The sequence below is a fragment of the Amblyomma maculatum genome, unplaced genomic scaffold, assembly GCF_055883805.1.
Source record: "Amblyomma maculatum isolate TAMU_Amacu unplaced genomic scaffold, ASM5588380v1 scaffold_19, whole genome shotgun sequence".
Classification (NCBI taxonomy): domain Eukaryota; kingdom Metazoa; phylum Arthropoda; class Arachnida; order Ixodida; family Ixodidae; genus Amblyomma; species Amblyomma maculatum.
Window position 1 is genome coordinate 7,893,403 of NW_028146744.1, and position 19,022 is coordinate 7,912,424.

The 19,022-nt window shown below is 47.8% G+C and overlaps 1 protein-coding gene across 2 annotated transcripts in view; it reads right to left on the reverse strand.

Annotated features, from left to right (window-relative positions):
* The window catches only part of LOC146171635 (organic cation transporter protein-like), a 344,048-nt gene that overhangs the window by 104,972 nt on the left and 220,054 nt on the right, over positions 1–19,022 (reverse strand). For both annotated transcript variants that reach the window (XM_084586399.1, XM_084586400.1), the window contains exon 8: positions 16,589–16,674. In XM_084586399.1, coding sequence (XP_084442525.1) covers positions 16,589–16,674 — 86 coding nt within the window. The remainder of the gene's footprint in view (positions 1–16,588; positions 16,675–19,022) is intronic.

Consider the following 19,022-nt stretch of genomic DNA (forward strand, 5'->3'; position numbering starts at 1 on the left):
CCATGGTCGCTTATTAACACACGAGGAAGCCCATGTCGAAGAATGATGGTCCGTAGGAGGAACGCCGAGCAGTGGCTGACGGTATAGCAGCAGTTTCACAGTACCGCGTAAGGTAGTCTACGCACACTATGACCCAGCAGTTTTCGTTGGAGGAACGGGGAAACGGTCCTAGAAGGTCAATTCTCGCCTGTTCGAATGGGGTTCGTGGTGGCGTTATGGGCTGAAGATGACCCGGTGGTGAGCAGGTTGGGTGCTTGAAACGCTGGCACTGGAGGCAGCTGGCCACATAACGTTGAGTAGTTTGACACATCTTTGTCCAATAAAACGTTCCTTAGTCCTGTGCAATGTCCTCGGGAAGCCCAAGTGTCCAGCTGTGGCATCGTCAGGCATTACCCGAAGAACCTGACACCTAAGACTTGTAGGAACTACCAGAAGAAGCCGCGCACCTACTGACGAGTAGTTTTTCCTGTATAGTAGACCGTCACGAATGCAGAATGAGGTCGTAGGGTTCCGGGAACTTGCTACATCAAAAAGCGGCGCCAACTCGTTGTCGTTCCGCTGCGCAATCTTGAATTCACCAACATCGGGAAAACGTGTAGAGATAGCAGCTATATATTCCTCCAATACCTCATTGTCGCTATCAGTAGTTTCAAGTGGCAGCCGTGACAGGCAGTCAGCATCACCGTGCTTACGACCACTCTTAAAAGACAGTAAAATTGAATTCTTGAAGGCGCAAAGCCCACCGCGCAAGGCGACCACAGAGGTCACGAAGGTTTACAAGCCAACATAAGGAATGATGGTCCGTTACAATTTTAAATGCACATCCATAAAGATATGACCTAAACCGTTGCACACCGAATACAACAGCTAAGCATTCTTGTTCAGTTACTGCGTAATTACACTCAGCCTTGCTCAAAGAACGGCTTGCATATGCAACGACATGTTCATTCTCATTGTGGCGCTGTATGAGCACAGCACCAACTCCACCTGCGCTGGCGTCAGTGTGAAGTTCTGTTGGAGCTGATGGACAGAAGTGGCGTAGTACTTACTGGTCCTGATGTCAAAATAAATTTTAACTGACGAAAGGCGGAGTCACAATCGGCAGTCCACTTGAAAGGCACATCTTTTTGCAGAAGACAAGGAAGTGGATGTGCTAGATCAGCAAAATTCGGAACAAAACGCCGAAAATAGGAGCAAAGCCCAAAAAAAAAACTCCTAAGCTGTTTTAACGATTTCGGCGGTTTAAAACAAGTGACAGCTTCGATGGTTTTCGGATCAGGCCTGATTCTATCCTTGTCCATTAGATGTTCAAGTACCACAGTCTGGCGTTCTCCAAAAAGACATTTCTTGGAATTGACTAACAGACCAGCTTTCTCAATACTGTTACGGCGCGCGCCGAGGAGCGCTGCGCCAGAAAAAGAAGAGGCGCGGGACGAGCGCGAGACGAGCGCGCGGCACCAGCGTGAGGGTTAGAGAACAAAAGAAGAGCGCCGGAGCAAGTGGTGTTTGCCTCGTGTCCTCCGTTCTTATGTGTCTATCTCTAGGCGGGCACAGCGTCCCACAACAATACACTCCAAGACAATCTCTAATCGACTGTTGTGTTCACGAAAAGTAGTCCAAATAACACATACAAATGTGCCAGTTCAGCCCGCGCACAACTGTATGCATGAATCTTTCGAACGTGGCTGGGGCGTTACATAATCCAAAAGGCATCACATTAAATTCATACAGCCCGTCTGGGGTAATAAATGCAGTCTTTTCTTTATCTTCCGGGTCCATGGGGATCTGCCAATAGCCTGATCGCAGGTCAACTGAGGAAAAATAGGAGGCGGAATGTAAGCAATCAATGGCGTCATCAATATGTGGCAGGAGATACACGTCCTTCTTAGTAACATTATTCAGCCGTCGATAATCAACACAAAATCGCCATGTGTCACCTTTCTCTTTGACTGGAATCACAGGAGCAGCCCACGGACTAGACGATTCCTGAATGATGCCCTTATGCAGCATATCACGAACTTGTTCTTCGATTGTTTGGCGCTCTGATGGGGATACACGATAAGGCTTCTGATGGATTGGATCAGCCGTCCCAGTATTGATTCGGTGCTGAGTACGGGAAATGGGAATCCGTGGTGGCGAGTCCCGAGAACAATCGAAAGCCGCAGTATGTTTCGCCAGAACTTCCACTAAACTGTGACGGTCACTTGTTGGCAGGGACTTGTTAATCATGGCAAGAAATTTTGTCTCATCTACTTCTGAGCTTGCGGTAGGCTGGGAATTGTCTGTGCTGAGCACGGCCACTGATTTAAAAGTGTCTTCGCCAAAGCTGACAAGTTTTAGACCCCGTGGTAATACAATAGGTTCGTTAGAGCAGTTAGTAGTCCACAAAGAAGAATGGCCATTCATGACTGAGATGATACAGCGGGGAATCAGACTACTTTTCTTCGCGCAGTTGAGGGTGAGTGGTTTAACAACAGCGTCGAACGAATCACTGGCACAGCTTGAACAAACAACTTGTATAAACTCTGCTGACATTGCAGGAATGACTATGTCGTACGAAACCGAAAGCGTGCTAGGATTGGTCCGCGAATTTTCGCACAAAGCAGATTCAATTCGAGTGCTCACAGAAATGTCTCCGTTGCGAAAATCGAGTGGCCTCCATTGTTCCAGGAAATCGAGTCCAAGAATTACGTCATGCGTTGATCGAGCAAGTACAGCGAATTCAGTTCGGAATGTGTGGCCGGCGGCGATAACAAGATTCACGGAACAGACTCCAAACGGGTAAAGCGGTTCGCCACCAACACCACACAATGTTGTCGCACTATCCCAAGCAAACATAATTTTACGAGCAAGGTAGTTTTTAAAAGCGAGACTTATAATAGAAATGGTTGCACCTGTGTCCAACAAAGCCATAGCACGTACACCGTTCCCAAACACTTCAATTTGGTTCCTTAACATCGAAATGGGCAGAGGCATGAGTAAGCTAGAATCATTTGCAACCTTACCTCCATCGGCCGCACTCACTAGTTTCCCGGAGGTGGCGACCGTCGTAGGGGAGAAGGGGAGCGTCGTAGGCGCCGAGATGGTGGTGTCAGGCTACGGTCAGAGGCCGGTGATTCGTTTCGGTTCCGCACCATTCTGCGTTCTTGTCGGCTAGTTGTTGCTCTGTACTCATTCCGGCTAGGTGCTCTTCTATATGAATCATCATTGTCAGCAGGAAACCTTGTACGGGAGTTCACCCACTATCGGCGATACTGCTGGTACGGGCGGCGGTTGCGGCAAAAACGCGAAATGTGGCCGATCATTCCCCAGGCATAACACACTGGCGGCTCACGTTCATTCGATGTATAAGGCTCATCGTCGCTTGGATTAAACGCTTCATGTTCTGGATGTAGTCGTCGAGGAGGACGAGAGTGCTCGCTGTTGTAGGCGTTGATCGTGAGAGGCTGGATGTTCGGGCGATGAGCAGCAGAGCATCGGGTGTGCGAAGGAGACGTAACAGAGGGAGCATAACAGGTAGAAGATGGGCTATTGTCTGACGAAGAGGTGTCACTGTAGACGGGTCTGACGTGGCCCCCATTATCTTGATGCCTCCGAAGCTCTTCGCGGACGATCTGTCAAATTGTATCTGCCATGCTTGTTGTTTCAGACAAACTTCGGAATGATACGTCGTTGTTTCAAACATTCAAACGTGCGGCAGCGTAGTGTTACATCAGCGGTAGTATTCAAATCGTCCCTGCAGATAAGAAAGTTGTACACGTCTTGCGCTATTCCATTGAGGTGTCCCACTCTGTCTTCCTCAGTCATCCGAGCATCAACTATTCTGCACAGTTTGAGGACTTCTATGTAAGTTGTGCAGGACTCCCCCAGTACTTGCGCTCGTTGAGCCAGAGTCTGTTCGGCGCTCTTTTTTCGAGCATCGACATCGCCAAACCCCGCTCTCATTTATTCCATGAAGCGATCCCAGGTGGCAAGAGATGCTTCACGATTGTGAAACCACGTTAGCGTAGTTTCTTCAAGAAAAAATACCGCAATAGCCAACTTTTTATTCCCATCCCAGCGGTTGTATTTGCTCATCCGATTGTAGTGGGTGAGCCAGTCATCCACGTCTTCCCTGGGCCTGCCATTGAAGTGCCGGAGTTCCCGATAAGGCAGTGCGGTGGTCGGTTGAGCTGCTGGCGTGGGCTGCGTTGAACCATCTGCTCGCGCCATCTCCGTCCGTAGAGGGGGGGGGGGGGGGGTAGCCCAGAAATTATTCTGCTTCGGCGAAGTAGGAGCGGTTTCGTGGTGATCTGTACCCAGCACCTTCACAACACTTGTTATGAGGTTTATTTACACAGATGTTAGGATGCGCTGGAGATTAGCACACCACAGCAGACAGACCCAGCTTCCTCGTCCTCTTCTGCTTATCCCGCCAAACCTCATCTTCCTTCAATAAGGACCGCGGGAAGCGTGACAATATATATATATATATATATATATATATATATATATATATATATATATATATATATATATATATATATATATAATATATATATATATATATATATATATATATATATATATATATATATATATATATATATATATATATATATATATATATATATATATATATATGTGTGTGTGTGTGTGTGTGTGTGTGTAGTGACGTATACGTAAGATAAGTAACATCTTGTATAATTTCACGGCTTAAAAACATCAACGTTCGCGCGCAAGATGCTCTCATGCAGCTAAAGTTGTTTTTCTTTTTGCCACTACAAAACTGCATGTTTGTGGGCGCGCGCGTGCGCAAAGGTACTCGATATATTTGCGGCCCCGTATAAGATCGGTACTCTTGCACGTTTTCATTGTAGTGAGGAAGCAAACTCACAATCACTTCAACGCGCTGCGAAGAAGCAGACTCGCGACTCGGAAGTCCCTGCGTCGCTTCGAATACCAGCTCTAACTCCGCCAGACCACCGGAAGGAAAAGAACGAAAGCAAAAAACTGCGAACGCACAAAATCTGCGCTCACTCATTCCCCGGGGGAGGAAAATTCTGTTTACTGCTTGGAGCCATGGGGGAGGGGAGAAGACTGTGTTGGAGGAGGAGCCATGGCGTGGACAAAACGGCTCTGACGAAACGGACGAAACAAACTGCCGCGAGCGCTTCCTCTTACAAGAAATTTAACAAAAAAGACTCTGCGAGATACGCGTACGTGACTTGTAGGCTACGTCACCCATATGTCACGTGACTGCGCATCGCTGACTTGCAAAAACATTCTCCCCTATAGCGCGGATGCGGCGGCCCGCTACTGCTGCTGCTGCCCCGTTTTGCCAAAGTATTGTGTAGACTGTTCCGCTCGATGTGGTATACTGTACGCAAGCAGCTCTCTTTAGTGCAAGCGATCGCGCTACTCTTTTAGCGCTGCATGAGCATGCTGCATTCTACCCTTGGAAGACGGCCATTCGGACTGCTGCCCCTATGCTCCCGGTACATGCCAAATGTATAAGCTTATACAGCGTAACTGTAAGCGCGCCAAAACGCTTGAGGAAAGCGATGAATACATTCAAGCAACTGCTCTGTGCAGCCACAAAACTCACGCATTCGGTATCGCGCAGTTGAAAGAGCCTGTCGCAGTAATTTCTGCTTGCTTTGTTCACTAACGCATACGTGCCTCTAAGAACCGTGACGACTAATAAGCAATCATCTTGGTTTACTCAGTCAATAAAAAGACTTGCTAACAAGAAAAAGCGTCTATTCCGTTCTGCTAAGCGATCCAATTTATAGTCTCGATGGGAGGTGTATCTTATGGCAGCGGCAGTATACCGAACAGCCCTAAAAAATGCAAAGGAATAATTTTTTAACCAAACTCTGCCCTCATTACTGAGGACTAATGTAAAACAATTTTGGAACATAGTGCACCGTAAAGATACGTCTCATCTCGTCCTTAGATCTACGGATGCTGAAGCTCTTCCTGCGGATAAATATGCCTCGTTGTCGTTTTCGGTCACTCCAATCGCTACCACTTTACCTGATTATCCCACCACAGATTTCCCTTTGATGGACCCCATCATTTTGGACACAATAGGAATATTACGTGTCCTCATCCTGTGGGATTGACAACATAAATTCGAAATTTTTGTTAAATACAAAGGCGCACTCGTCCATCATCCTGTATAAACATTTTGAGCAATCGCTTGTTACAGGCTGCGTACCCGATGACTGGAAGGTCGGAAAAGTAATTCCTGTGCATAAGTCTGGCGATAAACACTGTCCTAATAACTATCTTCCCATATCGCTCACCTGCATACCACGCAAGATCATGGAACACGTCATCTGCTCTCATCTTGTTACATTTTTAGAAACATTCTTTTTTCAGTAATTTTCAGCAAGGTTTTAGAAAAACATTCTCCTTTGAGACCAAGCTTTTATGTTTCACTCATGACCTCCATTGCATTGTTGACGATGGTTCGTTGGCAGACTGCATATTCCTGGACTTTTGTAAAGCTTTTGATAAAGTCTCACATGAATTACTTCTCTTTAAATTAAGCAGATTGAACTTAGATGCTTTCATGGCTTCACTCTTTTCTTGCTAATCGTTCTCAGTTCGTAACAGCAAATAATACTGAATCTAAGTTGATTCCGCAAGTTTCAGTCTTAGGACCCCTGCTTTTCCTCATAAATGACGCCGGCAAACCTTACTTCATCAATCTGTCTCTTTGCGGGTGATTGTGTTATCTATCGTAAAATTAACAATGATCATGACGCCTCTATATTACAATTCGATATTAACAGCATTTTTGAATGGTGTTAGCGTTGGAATATCAAGCTTAACACTAACGAGTGTTAACTTATGCGTGTCACTCGTGTTAGCACATCAGCCCCTTCGTACTGCCTCAACACTGCGCCTCTTGAATCTGTCTCTTCATACAAATATTTAGGTGTTCACATAACCAATAACTTGACATGTAAATTGTATGGTCATCACGTAGTTAATAATGCTAACCAAACTCTTGGCTACCTCAGAAGAAACTTTTCACATTGACCTAGTGCACTAAAGCTTCTCCTTTATAAAACTTTGGCTCGTCCAAAACTGGAGTATGTAGCTTCTGTCTGGGACCCAGACGTCGTTTCCCTCATTACTGAACTAGAATCGCCCATCTCGCTTTATATTGTCTAACTATTATCGCACTTCTAGCGTGACTGCCACGAAATCTTCTCTGTCATTGCCTCTTCTAACGGAACGCAGGAAAGTATTTGGCTATGTTTGTTTCATAAGATTTTTCACTATAATACATATCTCAGACAGAAACTTGTAACGCAACCGTCCTACACCTCATCACGCATTGATCACCGTCACAAAGTAGAAATTCCATTATGTCGCACCAAATACTGCCATGACTCCTTCATTCCAAATACTTCTAACAGTTGGAGTCGCCTTCCTCGTGCCATTGCTGAAATCACAGATGCCATTGCTTTTCGTATAGCTGTTACTAACATTTTTTTGCTCCAACGTTTCACATACTTTTGCTGTTGTTTTTGGTGCTTTTGCTTGTTCACCATCTACTGCTTGGCTGTGTTGCTGCTGATTTTGTATTTTTATATCTCGTTGCGCAGTCGTTATTATTTACTGTATAATGACCATTTAGTTTTGTGTTATGTTTTTTTTTTTTGCTGTATTGTGTTTCACTTTCTTTAGTTCACCCCCGCTTCCCTCTGTAATGCATGCCCTTGGGCCCTGAGGGTAAATAAATAAATAAAAAAATAAATAAAAATTATATACTGCGAATGAAGGCAAAAACATGGCTTTAAATTACAGACTAGTTCGACTCCAAAATAGAAACGGCTGCCGCGCGGTACTAATGAGCTCCAGCTATCTTTTTACGTAATCGTGGGTAACAGAAATCGCTGCGCGAAATACAATCATCGGGCTAAGATGATATTGGGATACAGAACAGTATGACGACCGTTTGTGCTTGCTTAGCGGCTTTACAAGTCAGTCGTTTGAAGCCGCTTCTCGCTTTCCTCCAGCGTTTTAGTGCAACGTGTGTTACGTTGTGCATGCTTGGGCACCGGCAGCATAGTTGGAAAGCGATCCGCGAGAGAAGTAAATAAAAAAAATATGTCTCGTCCGTGAACGATCCGAACTGTGAAAAGGACTCGCGGCCTTATAGCGAATCGCTGCTCGCAAGCTGAAGCGGAGCAGCGGAAATCAGGGACGTAATGACGTCATGGCAGATCGCGAGAGCGCTTCGCGATTTGGTCCATAGTGTGAATCCACATTAAATGATAAGATGTCGATTGCACAGAATTTCGATGCTGAACACCTGTTACGTTGTGCTTAACGGACGCATGTGAAATGATATATCGCGATCAGACATGCGTCCTGAAAGAAAAAGGTTGATTGTAGCCTTAATCGCAACTGACCGTGTCGCGTGGTGTGGCTAACAACGGACAAAATCAACCTCTCCTCAACTATGACGTATTTAGGAGCAAAACGTTTTTTTTGTCCGTAACCCACTAGATTTTGATCGCGATTCTACCTATTGCCAATCATTTTGTGGCGTAATGACTCCGCAATAATTGTTTGACAGGTAATATAGAAGATAGAGTTCAGAGTACAAGGCTTTCCAATTACAGTCAGCACAAATCGTGCTCCATCTGCAGCTTCATTTCTACTAATGCGCCTGCATATTTTCGTTCAGCTAGCAATCATCCATACATTGGTGGGAAAGAACCTCCTGGAAGGCAGTGCTCTCCGCACTTCTGATTCATTTCTTTCATCGGTCTCTTTCATGCCGCCTGCCTGGGAATCTACAGTTTAATGCCAAACTACCCTTTGTGGCTATGACAATCCATGGCCCATCAGCACCGACGAATCTTTTTCTTCTGCTCGCATCTTTTGCCGATGCAACCTGTCACCGCCACTTATGCTTGCCGTCGTTAAACTGTGTCTGAAAGCGTGCGCTGCAGCCACAGCGCCTTCTCAGAGGTTCGTTGAAGCGGCGGTAGATGGCGCAGGGATCGCTCGCAAACTTCACTCTGCAGCGCCCTTGTTGGTGTCCTGCAATCTCTTTCGTCTCCTATCGCACGTTTCAAAGTATTCGACATTTACCTGCATGGACCTTTGACTTGCATGGACCCGTGACTCTAGCAGCCAACCGCCTTGTCGTTCCTGACGTCGACCAGTTCACCCAATGCGCTGAAACCACTACTCCTCCTCCCGGCTCCGCTTAAGAAATCGCCGTTTTTGTTTCTCCACACCACATTTCTTCGCCTCGACCCATCTGCTCCTGCTGAGTGAGGCAAGTCGTTCGTCGCAGAAATATTTTGTTTTGCTTGCGGCGCGTAAGATTACATCCGCCTACCATCCCCAGACCGAACGCTTTCATCGCGCCCTTTCAGCTATGCTGTTGATCTATATTAGCCCTGATTATAGAAAGTGTGTCTCCTTTGTCGTATTTGTTTATAATACTGGTGTTCTTGTGTACGGTCACCCTCCTACCTTGGCCCGCAAGCATCTTCTTCCTCCTCTGCAATAAGCTCTGCATAATCCCCACACGAACAGTTCGCTTTTCGTGATTCTCACTACCGTGAGCTTGAGCGCCTCAACATCGAAGCTAGACAGGCCTCCCAAAAAGGTAACCACGCAGTTTTTGCCCTGGAGGTGAAATGTTTTTATGGACACGCACTCCACGCTTGTGTGGACAATTCTTCGGCCGCTTTATTGGCCCGCTCACAGTCTTGGCACAAACATCTCCGGTGAACTGTGTCGTATACTGCCCCTGCATACTCTCTTCGTGACCAACGCTGTTGTGGCACCCAGACAATGCACGCGTCACGTGTCAGCAACCTTATCCTTTGTCATTCATCGACGCAGGGGCACACTATAAGCACAGCACACGAACTTGATCTTCATCTGCCGGCAGTCCTGATAACAATTGTTTTTTCTAGCATGAGCGTACTACATCAAGCCAAACAGCGGTACACTGTTGCGCCGCCCGATCTCGGCGACGGACAACAACGCCGTCCGCCGACTATCGCTGCGTCGTCGGCGGCAGCCAGTTATACTAAATGAAAATGGCCATAGTTTCGGATACTTAGCAGAAATTGACAATTGCTTCGTATAATCCTTAAGTAAGCCATAATACGCAACTGACTTTTGCTACGACAGTATACTGGAACGCAGTCAGTGCATGTGATCCATGATTTAGAACTCTGCCATGCTGGTATGTACGAGTGCAATGGAAGAGCATAAAAGAGACTCAATACATCGCCTCTTACGTCCAAATACTGCGCAATAACGTCCCCAATACCTGATTGTTTTTTTTTTTTCAGTGAATTTGCGTTACAGTCAATGCGCTTGCGATGGGTCCAGAAAGCGAGTAATCCTTTTCACAAAATTTAAAATATAATTAAAATATTTTCTATACTTCCTCAGTATGATGGTCTTCACACATAAAGGAAAGGCATGACAAGCTTTGCACGACCTTCTAATTTGGTGCCCCTTTAAAGTTCCCAGCAATTCTTCCTATGCTTTTCATGATGGGGCTTGCGGGTGATGACATATATGAAAGGACGTATATTGCGGTTGTTAAAAAAATTACAAGTTGCGCCCTTTAGCCGGATTGATTGAAACACGTTTATTGACAGCCCTGAGTCATGCTTTTGGCATCTGTGCGGAAATACCGCAATGCACACTGCGAATTCTTCAACCCTCCTTTAAAAATTGCTTGAGCAGCAGTTAGACGCAACGTACATAATGATCTCCTTAGAGGTCACGGAGCGCTTCCCCACTATCTGTTCTCTAAGCCAGGAAGTGTTAGAAAAATGAGGCGAAGATTTAACCCCGCTAAACTTAAGTAGCCAAAGCGAAAGCGGGGACACGTTTCGATCGACCCGCTTCTCCGTCTCTGTGCCTCTCGGCGAGCTGCGTCCTTTGGATGATCGATATTCGTCTTGGCAACGTCTGAGACAGTTCGCGTCTCGTCTGGATCATCCATGACGACTGCTGCCGTTAAAGAACTGGTGCGATCCGTCGGCTGTGAGAATTGAGCCGAAATTTAAAGATCACCGGTTCGGGTTTCAGCACCAACAGATAGGGCGGAATCGAAGAAGAACGCAATCAGCCGTATAGAGGAGACAACTTGGGAGCCGCTCTCTGCCGGCAAAACCTCCGCGCAGCGCGACCGCGTCGTCTACTCTGCATTGAAACGCATGCTGTTGTCCGCGCTGCATTCCAGCACGTGTGCACGCGCGGTTATTGCTCCTCCGGCCGCGTTCTAGCCGCCGTCGTGTTCCAAGAAAGGGAGCAAAAAAAAAACAAACAACTACAATGATAAAATTACGGCGCAACTTTTCGTACAAATTATGTGATAAACGGTAATTGCATGGGTGGCTGTCGGCCATTTTTCGTTAGTGTCTCGTACCGCTGTTTGTCCCTGGAGGGGTTGCAGCGGCTATCGCGGAATCGAGTCGGCCTCAAATAACAGATATGTCAATCGTTCTATACTCACACGCGATCCGGCTTCGGGAACTCAAAATTGCGCTCGAAGAGATAACTGAACTAGGAATTGCACAGAGTAGCTATGGATTTTCTCGCTGTTTGTCTCTTGGAGAGCAAGAAAACTGGCATGCCTCGGCTTTTGGTGAAGGTCGTTAGGAACCAGTGATCGTTAAAGGCAGATGGGTTTTCGGACAGCAACAGCGAACATCCCTCGGCCGCTGTCGACAAAAACCAAAGGTGGTGTGTTTTGTGTAAGGAAAACGTCGAAAATGCGCCGAATACTGGTACCGCGATGCGAGTAGCAGCTAAAGCGAATGGGTCGTTATGGGTGGCGACGTTTCCTTGATCTTGTTGGGGGGTTGCCTAAAACGTCCGTCTCCAAAGAGTTGAACGGGCTCCTTTCAAGTGAGCAGTCACAAAGGGAAAGGAAGCTCCACCGTCCATAGCATCGTCGCTGTGTGCGCGCGTGATTGTCCACGAGAAAGCTGCACCCTTACGTCGGGGCTTCCTCATTAATCTTTACTCTGCCACACCAACACAAGAGGTGCAGCCTCTCAAAATGCGCCTTTTAGTAGCGAATCCGCGTTATTCTGTCTCAGAGCCAGCGCTCCTTGAAAACAGTGTTCGCAGGATCTCAAGTGGCGCGCTCTGATGACAGTTATTGCTTTCGAAACCACCCATAAAAAACACTTTACAACCAGACTCTTAGCTGGGGAACCGGAAAAAGCAAAAATGAGAAACCCCACTGGTGAAGAGCGCCGGATTTGCGCTCGTCTTTACGCTACTATTCCCCCTCCTCCTCATTCTCCTTCTGCTCTGCCGGTAGGTTTTGTAGTTCCTCTCCGCTTAGCCAGAAACCGAGCGCTGGCGTCGCGGAGCAAGCTCCAGCTTGAGCACTATAGCTTGGGTTCCCACTCGTAGAAGCATCTGCCGGAGCCCATGCGCGAGCGTGCTAGCTCGGGACAAGGTGGAGCTTTGTCTTCATTTTCAGCGGCAGCGGAGGCTACCGACCAAGCGAGAAGGCTAAAGAGGAGGGAAAGCTTATGTCGAGTACAGCAACAAATTCTTGAGACAAAAGCTAACACTTCGGGGTCGGTGAAGCAGCGCATTGGCTGTTACCCAAACATACAAGGTATAACCTGTTACTTTCTCTTCTTTACGCTTTTTGTCAATTTGTGTACGTGCTATAACGCAGTATGATGTTTCTTTTACGTACGGCCTCCGGAACGCGTCGTTGCGACGGTGGAGTGCTGCAATGTGCGGGATGTGGGAGCGGCACCCTACGGATGGCTACGTACTGCGCCCAACGGCTGTGCGCGCTAGCGGCATTCGCTCTTTGGAGGGTGGTGCAAAGATTTCGTAGTACTGCGCCGCGCTTGAATTTTCCCCTGGAGAATTTCGCAGGGAGATTTTGCACCTTGGAGGTCGGCCTTTAGATAGATGTATATAGCACACTCATCAAGGGCTTGCGCACTCTGCCAGAGATTCATGCTGGGCTGATATGTAATAAAAGCGCCAGAAAACAACTGGTTTCGAAGCCCAGCATGGGTTGAGCAGAGCCTCGAACGCCGCGCGAGCCACAGGAACACCGCTGCTTTCCTCCTCGCCTGTGGTCTAGAGGCAGTCGTGGACTATTTATTACTACACGAGGGTGGAGACTCCTAACCTGATGAGGGTGCGCGCTCTCCCCTGTGGTCAGCGGAATCAGACCACACTGATGACCACCAACACCGAATTTATCAGTGTGCTGCCATTATTTCAATTTCGCCGGTGTCTTCTGTGAGGGTGAAGATGTTGCCAACTTGAGCACCACTTTTGAGATGGCAATCGAATTCGCCGGTACATTTGGAGTCAGGAATGCTGCTCCTAGGATAAGCAGGTATTAATTATATCGTGTTGGGTCTAACGCGGTAGACTGTATGCTAACGAGTATGTGCGAGACCAGAAACGGAAGCCTAAAAACCAAAGAGCACCTAATTCACATGTGGCCCAACTATACTAAATGGACGGCCATTTTTGTTTTCAGGAAGAACAGCTCGCCATCGCTCTATCGTAGCGCCGTTACTACATGCCTTTTTTTAAAAAAATTGGTTCACAGAAAGGGAAAGGCGCTGTATATGTCACAAGGGAGGAAGGTGGGAGATGAAAGTGGAAAGATAGAAAGGGGAGCCGTAGTGGAGGGCTGCGGAGTAATTTCGACCACCTGGGGATCTTTAACGTGCTCTGACATCGCATATAACACACGGACGTCTCTTAGTTTCGCCTCCGTCGAAACGCAGTCGCCGCGGTCGGGATCAAACCCGGGTACTCCTGCAATGCCTTTCAATGCATTCTGTATTCAAGGGTCCCAGAAAACAGGATCTGAAAGTGGTCATCAAAAACGTGCAATAATGCCACCGAGACGGCGAAATGAGAATGCCGCTGAGCTTGCATACATGCTGCTTGCGAGTTCTCAAAAGCGAGGTAATAATTTAAACGACGTCTTGAAAAATTCTCGCCCTCATCACGGCTTCCCGGAGTGCAATCATTGGTTCCCCAGCGCCACAGTGGATAAGTGTAATGTTCCCCCTGCCAGGCAGGAGACGGCAGAGGGTTCCTTTTACCGCTCTCTTCTCTATAGCTGGAGAGGGAGAGCAAATTGAAAAAAAAAAAGAGAAAGGGGATATTTAAGCTCTGCCTATAAAGATGTGACGTGGCAGCGCTGAGGGCTCCGGTTTGCCAACTCTGCAAATTCTTCTTCGCCTACATGGGCTTTCCTTCTTCCCTAATTACTAATTTGTCTAATGTTTCACACATAATGTCTTCGGGATACAGGCTTACGTGAAAAGCCACCCCACAAAATAGCAAAGCGCCGCTTACCTATCCGTATGAGAGTACTTGCGTGACCAAGGCGTAGAGTGTCTGAAGGGCTCTGGAAGGCTGATTCTGACCTCATCCTTCCACCTGAAAGGAGAGGTCCGAGTTGGCAGCCAAGCAGGCTACGTCGTCGCGTGACGTCACGGCCAAGTAAAGCCCGCTCATGCCAGCTGTAAGGCCGCGATAAACGGCAGCTCTTCTTTGTTTCTCTATTGGCACTTACACGCGTAGCCCCGCGTCCGAAGGGCAGCCGGAGCCAGGATTGAAGCGTTCTGTTTTTGATGCGCCTCTGGCCGCCTGGGATGCCTTTTTGTTTTTGTCCTGCAGGGAAGACTGCGCTCTACTCTGCCTGTATGTTTTCCAGGAGCACGCTTTGTTGACGCTCCCTCACGTGGCACCCGCTAATGAAGGAATGGAGCAGGCGATGTTCGACACACGGCGTCTCACCCCAGCTGCGCTCTATTCAGCCCGAAAATTGGGACGGTGCTGTTTATTAGGGCAGTTTCAAGCTTTGTTTCAAGCACGACCTTGCCCACCCGCTCTCCCGGGCAGCAGCGACGGCGACGAGCTCCTCCCGCTAATGGCCACTGACTGTATTGTCACTCTGGCCCCTCTATGGCTAACGTAATAGCGTCCTCGTCTCAAACCCCCCGCCGGGAGGCGCGGCATGGCTCTTTTTCCGTGTAGACCGTGGGATGGATAAAGGAGGGCGAGCGCCGGTGGGGACAGGTTGTAACCCTCGAGAGAGTGTGCAGCATGTACTCTGCATTTTTATTTTAAAGAATTAAGGACCCGGGTCCGAGAGTATGGCCATCCCACCGGGGTTGGGTCTTATTAATCAACGGGTTTGATTGGCTGCGTAATTTTGAGGCGGATCATGTGAAGCGACCGCCCTCATGTCTTCGTCGTTGCGATGAAAAAGCGGCCATCACACCCGGTTGAGCAGTTCTGTCCAGTCGAGCACAAGATGGCGACTCGGCACGGAGTCCTGTGTGTGAGCTGATCTCTGTGTGAGATGTTTTGTTGCTGGCAGCTCTGTGTGAGGCCACCAGTGTAACTGTCAGTTGTACCTAGTTGTAACCTCAGTTATTCAGTGTGTATACTCAGTGTAAATATAATCTTATCACCTCCTCCTACTCATAAAGTTGTCTGACTTGACTACTTCCTCAACGTGTCGAAGACGTCCTGATCATCACTCCAGCCATCACCGACACAGTTCACAACGCCGGCAAAGCGAGCGCCGGACGCAACCTTTAGTCGAGTTTAAATAAGGGAAACAGAGCAGTTTTCTTAGCTGGTGACGCTTTTGCTGGCGGAGCGCGGAACCGGTTTGTATAATCATTATGGTCTTCTCGGGCCGGCTTGTGAGGAAAAACACAGACGCTGTGTGTGATATCCAATATCTGCGGTGCCACATGAACTAGATCGAAACTTTTTCTGGTGGATGAGAGGCGATTCGGTGTCTGTCAACGCGATAGCGTTAAAGGCCCCGTTTACCGAAAATCTGGCATTGGCATTGTGAGCGAAAAATCACGAGCACTGATTACATGCAGGGTGGGTGACTATGACAGGAGCTGCCAACTCGGGCCTTTCCTTTTACTGTATACGGGAGGGTGATATCAGAATCAGCCTCCACCAGGATCCTTGCATTCACGTTACCCGCGATTATATCGCTTGGTTAAAGCGAAGCTTTGTCTGGTAGCGACACACCCTTAAAGGTGGAGCTTAAGTGTCGGGGATACACTCTGCCCCTCAAAACATTTCATGACGAGCGTTTCTGCCACAGATGCAAAGGAGGACAATCTAAGCCTATTTCCGATTCTTTTTCAATGCCATGGATGAGCTCATTTAGGGTCGCATGCACTACACGATGTAATTAGTCAACTCCACATGCTTGGCCGAAAAGCCTTGGCGTCGCATTTCAACGTTTTGCTGTGCATGGAAATAGCACCAAGAAACCAGCCTTGTCTGAGTGCAAACAAAAAGTGGACAGCACAGACCTAAAGGTGCATTTACTGTGTCACACAAGATGATGGCATTTCTTCTGTTGTCGCCCATTAAACCGTTGTGACTGCATGCATCATGAGACGCCCTCGTAAGCGGCATTATGGCGCATCTTAAGCCCGGTCAGAAAACTCAGCGTACATTTTTATGACTCAATCTCAAGCCCCACTTCGCGCCAAGACGTGCATTCGTTTCACTTACTCTTTTAGCAGGAGTACACAGGCGATTTACTTACGCTTTGACACACATGAGCGCTGATGTCACTCGAATGCATCGAGACCGAAAAAGATCCGTGAACGTGGGCTTTGCTGTGAGCTTGTCCTGGGACCAAACGAGAAAGGGAAAAGTCGCTGGAGGAAATGGTAGTAATAATTGGTTCACAAGAAAGGAAAGACCCAATATTTGTCACACTTGTTATGTTCTGTGAACATCTAAACCACGTCGTAAAGGAAGGGAGGAAGCTGGGAGTGGAAACGGAGAGGCGTCCATGTGCTGTGCGATGTCAGTGCATGTTGAAAATCCCCAGGCGGTCGAAATTACTCCGGAACCCTACACTACGGCACCCACTTAATCTTTCCGCTTCGAATGAAGGAAAAAAAAAACTTCTTGAGAATTGCGTGAAATTCACGGATTCGAGTTACAAACTATTTTATCATTATTTGTGAGCTTAACGGCGCTCAGTCGACTAAGGACAAATAGCGCCGCAACGAAAAAAAAAAAGCCGGCGGATAAATTATACCAAGTTATTTTAAAATCGAAAACTCCCCTCATTACCTGCTTAGCCGTATGCGCGTGTTTGTACTTGAATCAAGCCACGTGACAGCTATGACCGATCGCTCGCCTCTGCCTAGTCACAACGCCATTCGAACCGCAGCTACATTGGAGCCGTCGGACTGTCTAGACAGCCTCCGCTGCTTCCGGTGCCAACGGATCGCAACAGCTCTCGTCAGTTTGACGGCAGCAGTCGTCACCGATGATCCAAGCGAGACTCCTCGTGAATTGTCTGCGTCTCATACGATGCGAAGACGACAGGCCGAATCCGACCATTCAGTGGACGCACCGAGAGACTTAACTTTCAAACTTTCGTTTAGGTTACTTAGGTTTAGCGAGGTTAAACACTTGCCTAATTTTTCCAAACCTAATCGCCGACTGAAATCTTAACTTACTCTAGCATCATCGGAGTGATTGGGATAACTTCAAAGATGACGTCAAGGATGGCGAGATTTCTAAATTTCGCTGCCCGCCCTCTATATGCTGTGCGTCATAGAATGCCGCCATACAATGCTCGGCGGATTTTTGGTTTTCTGCTTTCAAAACGACCGTCCTGCATTGGAAATGCACCACCAATACGGATGACGTCATCGTGTCGTTCCTGCACTGTTGCGATTCCGTCACCTCATTTTCCACAGCTTCCTCCCCTAACGTGGCGGACTTGGTTAGCCTCTGAAAGACCAGTTGGCCTTGGTGACCCTGGACATCCCCGACGTGTGTTAAATGAAGCTGTTTTTTCCTCCTCATTATGTCGGCAGTTCGAAATGCTTGCCAGCGAAATTTCGTGCATTCTGCCTTTCAAGTCTTGTCGTGCAGCCCATTAATGCTGAAGGCGACACAGGCTGACCACCGTCAATCAGGAAAATCGAGATCAGCAGGATTAACGCACAAGATGTTTCGCATGTGCATGGCACGCTGCTTTCTACAATCAATTTATTATCGACTTACGTTATTTTTCATTATTCGTGCAACTAAATAGTGTCTCGAATAACAATGCGCTACTCGTTCAATCGAAGCAAGCTTGGTCAGCATGGTGCGAATTTTGTTGACCGAATTACTCCGCGGAAGAAAATTCACGCCGTCGTGCTTGCACAAGAAGCGCCCATGATTGGCTGCCGGGTGCACTACACAAGCGGATGAAATTTCGAAAGCGAAACGCGCTCCATTCGGGTGAAGCCTTTGAAGGGATCGATTTACCTTCCCTCTGTTGTAGCAAATGATCCTTTTCTTTGCTAGACTGAAAGAGATCTTTTCTGTGATCGGGAAGTCACATCCTATACCTAGGGACACTACTGGGCATGACCTCAGAGGGTCGTCGGCGCGCACATATCTGATGCCCGTATTCCGTATAAGCATCATTAGGCTCCACGAATGACTGAGTATAATATCGTCCCTGGTTGTCCTTTTTATTGCGAAAACAATACTGCTTGCACTTTCTGCCAGTGATGGTCGTTCGCCTCTTCACACAGCAGCGCTCCACGTGACCGTGTGACGTCTCAACAGACCGAGAGACCCGGCTCGGGCCATCGATGGCGGAGGTGAGGCTTTAAAAGAGCCGGAGCGGTGACGTCACGCCGTCTACACGTGACCGCGTGACGTCACGACAGACCGAGAGACGGTAGGGCTCCTCCATTTTTTTAAAGGTAGCGACAACTACTCGAGCGCCCTCTCGAGGGGTCCAGAGGGCAGCGCTAGCAGACGACGCGGCGCACTCTTTCGTGCATGCTTCGTACTCATGAAGCCGCGCTCGGTGCACACATAAACCGGTTAATTCAACAGATTTGTGTCCTATCCTGCTCAAGAAGCTTCAAAAGACAGGAATAATAATTTAAATATGCGTGTGCAGCATAAACGCAAAAAAAAAAACGCGGGCCTTAAACGAGCCAGCCCATTATACT